Consider the following 7710-nt stretch of genomic DNA (forward strand, 5'->3'; position numbering starts at 1 on the left):
TTGCTGGCCTAAAACACTTTCATCATTCATCATCATTTGCATCACTCAAATAAAGTTTCATAACCAGATTATAAATTAACAACCAGGGCATATAATTCATGCATCCTTGATACTAGACAGTTAACTAAGTTAAATGTATTCACATTGTTCAGGTTATAAATTTATATCTTTCAATATTCGAACCTATCAACAATAGAACCAATTAAACAATGTAGAGTGAACAAAATAATTTAATGCATAAGGCAACTGTGACAAATCAGTTTCAATGCAAGTCATGAAGTCAATCAACACCGAAACAAACCATAAAACCATCAGCACTTGTGCCACTCAAGGGAAAAACAGATCCAGGCACATATTATGATGAAGGAAGCAGTCTTGACCGAGATACAATCACCGCCACTCAAAGAAAAATATGCAGGAATAGCTTCTACCAAATCATTCACACCCACAAAATCACAACATACTTATGATGCATTATGGCTAGCAAAACAACACTTACACGTTTATCCATAAACCAAAATCTCACAATTACTAGGAGTGATATTAACATCCATCAAGACTTAACATGTTCAGAGCAAATACAACACAATACATACAATAATTCAATTTCAGACATGGGCAGAAAACCATTTTGCAACCCAAATGCACTCATAACAACACTAAGAATAACTTCTAGTATGAACACGTTAAGCTTAGGTTGGAAGGTTTCAATCTTTTAGAACCTTGCTTTTAGATGTCAGTGGCTGGTTTGTGTGTTACTGGTTGCTTAGAGTGTAAATTTCAGGGGGATAATTGCTATAAGAACTATTCCAGGTGTCTTAGCTGTTATAGTGTTTACTTTTACAGTGTTTAGTTGCTATAATGTGTGATTGTATCGTATGACCATTGACCATCACTAAATTCAGGTACTCAGAGAGCTCCGAAGGCCATTGCTTGGTGAAATCACTCTCAGATGAATCTGGTGGTTTTGGATTATCACAGCATAATCATGAGGGTATATGTTCACAATAACATTTCCAGACCTCCGATCACCAAACCTCAAATAATTGGTCACGGCCCAACAGACAGTATAGGTCACACCACACGTCAAACAGAAAAAAAAAACAACAGTTCTTCCAATGTCAAAAACCACACAAATTTGCTAGTTAGCATACCAAAGGTGTGATACAGATATCTACTAGACAGTATTCAACATATCACAGCAGATACATGGCCAAAAGTGCAAGTCACCGATTAGGAAAATTAAGAACAATAGCATTATCATTCAATAAAGGTAACAACAGAAGTATGCTGAAAATTAAAAGCCAATGACAATTAGGGACACAATGAACAATGAATTTGAAGGACCATAGACAAGAAAGATAAAAGCATGGAAAAAAAACATTAGAAGGTGCTTCAATTCATTATCAAAGTAAATCGAAGTTCAAGATCATGCATCCTCATCATATCATTTCCCCTCACCCCAAAAGTTCCAAAGATACACAAACACTTGACAGCCCCATAGCCCCTACTTTAGTCTCGTTCCTTCATGGGTTTAACTTTCAATATTTGCTGTACTCCCTGTCCCTGTGCTCTATTGTTAACATAACAGTTCCCCATCAAAGAAAATGTGAGAATCAATCACTAGACTCCATAATTGCATTGAATCCTTGAGGACTCTCAACTAATATCATTATGTACACTTTGACAATGATAAAGGGGAATCCAGAGAAAAAAGTTGAGAGCTTTTATATAAACAATTCTATAGTAGTGAAATATACTTGATGATGGCCATGCTGAAACAGATAATTCAAGCATGAAAAACCTTAGGAGTACAATCGATGTGTTATTCAAAACCAGAAGTAAAATAAGTGAAAGGATGATATATAGTAATTGGCAACTAAATAAGTGAAATTAATTTTTGTGTTGCATCCTCCCGCTCTCTGAACCGGCATAGGGGTCAATCACAACATTTATTACAGCTGGTTTCCGAGCAGAGAACGATTCTGAAAGAGCAAACTTGAGTTCATCAGGCATCCCAACAAGATAGCCCTTTCCGCCAAAAGCTTCTATCAAAGCATGGTATCCTGCATTTGGGACAAAATCTGTAGGGGCAGGATCACCTTTGTGAGGTCCGTCTATCTCTTCTGGGCGTCTCCGATCGCCACCATAAACACCCCCATTGTTGAAAACAATCACAACCACAGGAAGCTGGTACCGAACCAGTGTCTGGAAAAAAGACAAAGCATCACATGGCATTCTTGTATTCCGAAAAATTAATTGCGTCAGTAGCAACAATGACGTTAAAAACATACGAAATCATACAGTCATGTTAATTGAGAGAATTTGCATATACATATCATAATAACAACAATTTATAAACTTGAAAATAAATGGTTAACAAAAATTGAGTTTCTCAGTTATTAAAACAAGAAAACCATTTAGATAAACTAAAATCCATAAGCATTCTCATTTCAAACTTGAAGAAACTTATTTTCCTGGTTCAGGCTAAAAGATATAAAACTTCTCAAGTCTTTGAGAAAAGATAACTGAAAACAGAAAAATGCATAATTACAACAAACAAGAACAGCAAAACCTTGTTTAGAAGTTCTCAAAAGAAGTCAAAATCGCATACTACTGAGATACTACAGTTAAGCAAGCCAAATGCGACTTAGAACTCAGGTACTTTTTCATCCATTTTGTTTTTGACTACCTCATCTACGAAGTAAATGTGCACTGGGATAATACTGTTTAGTCCAGTGTAGGCTGAACCACTATTCCAATGACAGGGAGAAGAAGGGGAATATATTCGTCACAGTTAACAAATCTATTTACACCTTCAGGAACACCATGCTATAATCTATTCCAACAGATGGCACATGTGCCATCTCAATTCCAGGACTTGGTTCAGTTCGCATAGGACAGTAAAACGAATAAAAATGACAATGTCTCTCTCAAGCACACATACACACTTATTGCACAAGAACAGCTAAGTAATTACTATGCATAATAAACAAGGCATGATGGGTCAAGAATGTACCTCAACTTCAATGGCACTAAACCCAAATCCAGAATCCCCTTCAACAGCAACCACGAGCCGGTCCGGAGAAGCAACAGCGGCGGCAATGCAGTAACCTAGACCAACTCCCATGGTCCCCCACGTGCCTGCATCCAATCTCGTCCGAGGTTCGGTCTGAACCAACACAGACCTTCCCACATCCATGGTATTTGCCCCTTCGGAAACCACTATAGGAGCAGGACTTCCTAAATCCGCAATAGCATCGCGTATAATCCTCATAGGCGTCAAAAAATTAAACGGCACAACGTCCTTCCTCAACTGAACCTCCATCTTTGCCACATTATCCTTCGCCTTGTTGGAAATCGCTTGCACCCATGGATGCGTGTTCCCCAAGCAAAACGGGTCATCCTTAATCTCCTTATTCAAAACCTCAATCACCTGCTTAGCATCACCCACCAAACCCAAGTGAGGTTTTCTCAGCTCAATCTCCTCCTCACTCACATCCACCAAGATAAACTTCACATCCTTCGACCATTTTGGTGGCTCACCGAAATGGAGAAGCCAATTCAACCTCGCTCCAACCACAAGCGCCACGTCACACTTCCCGATCGCGAGTGACCTAGCAGCGGTGGCAGCAAGCGCGTGAGTATCCGGCAACAACCCCTTACCCATCGGAGTGGGGAGAAACGGAATCCCAGTCGTCTCCACCAGCTTCGTAAGGACGTGTTCCGCACGGGCGTACGCCGCTCCTTTTCCAAACACAATCAACGGCCTCTCCGCACGTCTAAGCAGAGAAACAGCTTCTTCGATCTTCGAATTGGAAATAGAATAAGGTTCGGGTTTCGCGCGGTTTTTTTCCACTTCGGTCAAGAGTTTTTCCGCTTCGGATTCTGATATCTTTTGATGTAAGACATCGGTGGGGAGATCTAAGTAGCACCCACCCGGCCGGCCTGATTGGGCCCATTCCAAAACTTGGGCCACACGGGCCGGGATTTCGGAGATGTGAGAGGCTCTGACGGAGAGTTTGGAGAAAGGCTTGGTGGCTTCAATCTGGTTGAGTTCCTGGAAGTCGCCGCGGCCGACGTCGGCCTGGTCGCAGGAGCCGGAGATCAGGACGGTAGGCCAGGTGTTGATAGAGGCATTAGAGAGGCCGGCGAGGCCGTGGACGCAGCCGGGGCCGGAGACGGTGAGGAAAACGCCGGGGGTCGCGGTGAGGTAGCCGTAGGCAGAGGCGGCGTAGCCCGCGGACTGCTCATTGTGGAAGGCGATGAATCGGACGCCGAGGGCGACGGCGCGGTTTGCCAGCGAAGTCACCGGAATTCCCACCACGCCGAACATATGGCGCACGCCGAAGCGGACCAACGACTTGGCGGCGAGAACGTTGCCGTCGATCTCCATCGGCGGTGAATTCAGTGTTTCTGTTTTTTGGAGCTTGTGTGTGACTTACGTGGAAAGCGATAGGACTCTGAAGTGCGAATTGCGATTTGGTTAACGTGCGGATCTGAATTTATACACGAGTGGAAATTTGGAACCTTGTTGAATTTGCCTCCACCTAACCACGACTTCATTCAGATAACTCATAACCTATTTACTGTAATTATAATTATTGGTAAACAATGGCACTGATTATTTTTTATAATGTTTTAATAATAACAATAATAATAATAAATATTATTTTTCTATTATTTCTTATGCAGCTATATGAATTTTGGAGGCATAATTGTATTAAGTGTGGAGTTGGAATGAGAAGAAACTAAACCTTGAAGAAGCAAAATCGTTCTTGGATAGTTCCACTCCAATCATTTGGCATGACTGCGGAAATTGGTACAACTGGTGTAACTTTAGGTGCTTTTCGGTCTGAAATTTATATTTTATTTCAAAATATTCACAAATAGTCATATTTGACTAATTTGGTTTTTAAAAACAGTCAAGAATATTTCATTTATCAAAATTATGAAAATATTGTCCTTTAAAACGTGTAGTACAATAATAACAATTAATTATAACGTGTAATCCGTATTATGGAAGCTTTATAATATAATTTATTTTTTAAACACAACCTTACAAGATTATGCTTACAATTGATTGCAATGGATTTATCTTTATGAAAACAAATTTCACTTATGAAAATTTAGCATTATTGTATAAATGATTCGAATCTTTAACTTGTATGTGCTTTAAGTTAATTTCAAACTTATAATTGTAAAAGCCTCTTACCATAGTTGATGTTTCTTAATTAACATGTACATGCTTCATTTTGAGTCATCCATGGATCTTATATCAAATAAGTGTAACCTTCTTTCAATTCAAATTGATTCCCAAACGATTTTTTAATCTTACATCTACCTTTCAATGATAAGAATGAAATAAAATTAAAATATTACATTTCAAATAATAGCGCACACAATTAAGCAGTGATAATTAATAAAAAAAAGGAACTAGATTATTACATTTGAAATTATAATTACATGTTACGTATCATTAAACAAGAATAAATTATTTGTTTATCCTGAAAAATCGTCTCTAAATGAAAATGACTCCAACACCATATATATAAACTAAAAAAGTATATGAATTTAAAATATCACATTAATAATCTAAACATTTATTTAAGGTTTAATACATCATTTGGAGTTTGGTTCAAAGTAATCCTACCTTTCAAAAAAGTTCATTAAGACCCATATCAATCTGGTCATTTTGGCTCACGCGATTAAAAACATAACGGTGCAAATGTCACGTCATCATCACCATTTCCAGACAAATCCTAATTTCTCTCCAAGAAACCCTATCCGCCGCACCATCCAGCGTCATCACCGCCATCCTCGCCGGCAGCCGTCCTCTCCAACACATCACGCGCCACCACCAAAGCGTCTTCTCCCTTCTGTTGCACCTCCACCACCTTCGCATCTCACCTTCGTTCTCACGCCACCACCCAACGTGATCCCTTGCTATGCCGCGACCACCAATCTTCACCATTTTCACCCTCGCACCAGCCAAATCGTCGTCGCGCCAGCAGCACTGCCGTCCAATCTCCACCACAAAATCGTCCACCACTAACCATTAGCCAAATTGCCAGCTGTTGCAAATCGCGAATCGCCACTCTTCTCCACCACTAATCGCGCCGCTGCTTGCCTCCACCTGCAACCACAATCAGACCTGCCGGCGAGGATGGCGGTGACGACGCTGGATGGTGCGGCGGCTAGGGTTTCTTGGAGAGAAATTAGGGTTTGTCTAGAGATGGTGATGATGACGTAGCAGAGACTTTTTTTTAAATTAAAAATCATTTAAGTCCACATGTGCCACTTGCTTATGAGATGTCACGGTGACATTTGGACCCTTATGTTTTTAACAGTGTGAGCGCGGAAAGGATCGGATTGAACATTTTTTAACGAAATATGGGGTCTTACTAAACTTTTTTAGAAGGTAGGATTACTTTGAACAAAACCCCTAAAAGTTAAGGACCAAATGATGTATTAAATCTTTTAGTATAAAAATCATATTGTCTTAATTCATTAGGAATTTATCAATACATACTAATTTTAACAATGAGAGGTGATATTTTTCATAATATTAAGCGAAAACTAAAAGATTGATATAGACCATAAAGATAGAAGTTATTAAATCTATTTTTAACCAAATTAAAATTAATTTAACATTCTTCAAATAACCTCCATTAAAAGTAATGATTAAAATGACTTTATACGTTATAGTTGATAATAAATATGGGTGATGTAACGATTTGATTATGTAAACTCAATTACAACATTAGACAACAATAAAATAAAATTTTAGAATTTAATTATCCTACTTGAAGTGACATTGTTTCATGTTTTCCAATGATTATTTAAATTTTATTTTAGTATTTAATTAAGGAAACATTGTTATTTTTGTAAGTAATTATAATTTCCGAAATTTTATTTTTATTGTTGTTTAAATTTGTAATGTTGTACTTGAAGGTGTAAGAATCATTCTGATTAATGACAAAACCCAATTGAATATATATATATATATATATATATATATATATATATATATATATATATATATATATATATATATATATATATATATATATATATGGGGTTTGCTAATGCGCGTACGCCTGTTTTTCAGTTGGTACGTTTTAGCAATGTGTACCGGGTTTTAGTAGACAAAAATATCTTTATATATCATGAATTTTAAGTTTTAAGGTTAAGGGTATTTTAATAATTTTCATTCTCAAAACTAAAAAAAAAAAAAGAAACCCCCCAAACCCTTACTCACCTCTCTCATTCCTCTCAACCCTTTCTCTTTCATCTTTCTCACTCCAATCTTTTCTCTGTCATCCCTACTGTAGTCCCAATTGAAAAAATCAAAAATTTCTCTCAACCATTTTTCTTTCATCTTTCTCACTCCAATCTTTTCTCTGTCATCCCTACTGTAGCCCCAATTGAAAAAATAAAAAACACTTGCCGTTAAACAATCTTACAAAAAAAATGATTTTATAATGAGTTTTCATCTTATAATTTTTGTCTTATCTAATTTTATCCAATTTTCACAAGCATAAAGGAATTGGTAATTGACCTGGAAAAAATCAGAAATACTCGTTGTTAAACAATTTCTTACAAAAAAATGATTTTATAATGATTTTTTATTTTATAATTTTTGTCTTATCTAATTTTCACAAGCAGACATCAAAGGAATTGGTAATTGGCCTGGAAAAAAATCAGAAA

At 37.5% G+C, this 7710-nt stretch overlaps 1 protein-coding gene across 1 annotated transcript; it reads right to left on the minus strand.

Annotated features, from left to right (window-relative positions):
- Positions 1 to 1709: 1709 nt before the first annotated feature.
- Positions 1710 to 4533, minus strand: LOC108338133 (2-hydroxyacyl-CoA lyase). The gene is made up of 2 exons (XM_017574859.2): positions 3020 to 4533; positions 1710 to 2208 (listed from the first exon to the last, which is right to left on the minus strand). The coding sequence occupies exons 1-2, from the start codon at positions 4394 to 4396 to the stop codon at positions 1894 to 1896; spliced, it is 1692 nt and encodes a 563-aa protein (XP_017430348.1). The 5' UTR covers positions 4397 to 4533; the 3' UTR covers positions 1710 to 1893.
- Between the last annotated feature and the right edge of the window lie 3177 nt (positions 4534 to 7710).

The sequence above is a fragment of the Vigna angularis genome, chromosome 7, assembly GCF_016808095.1.
Source record: "Vigna angularis cultivar LongXiaoDou No.4 chromosome 7, ASM1680809v1, whole genome shotgun sequence".
NCBI lineage: Eukaryota > Viridiplantae > Streptophyta > Magnoliopsida > Fabales > Fabaceae > Vigna > Vigna angularis.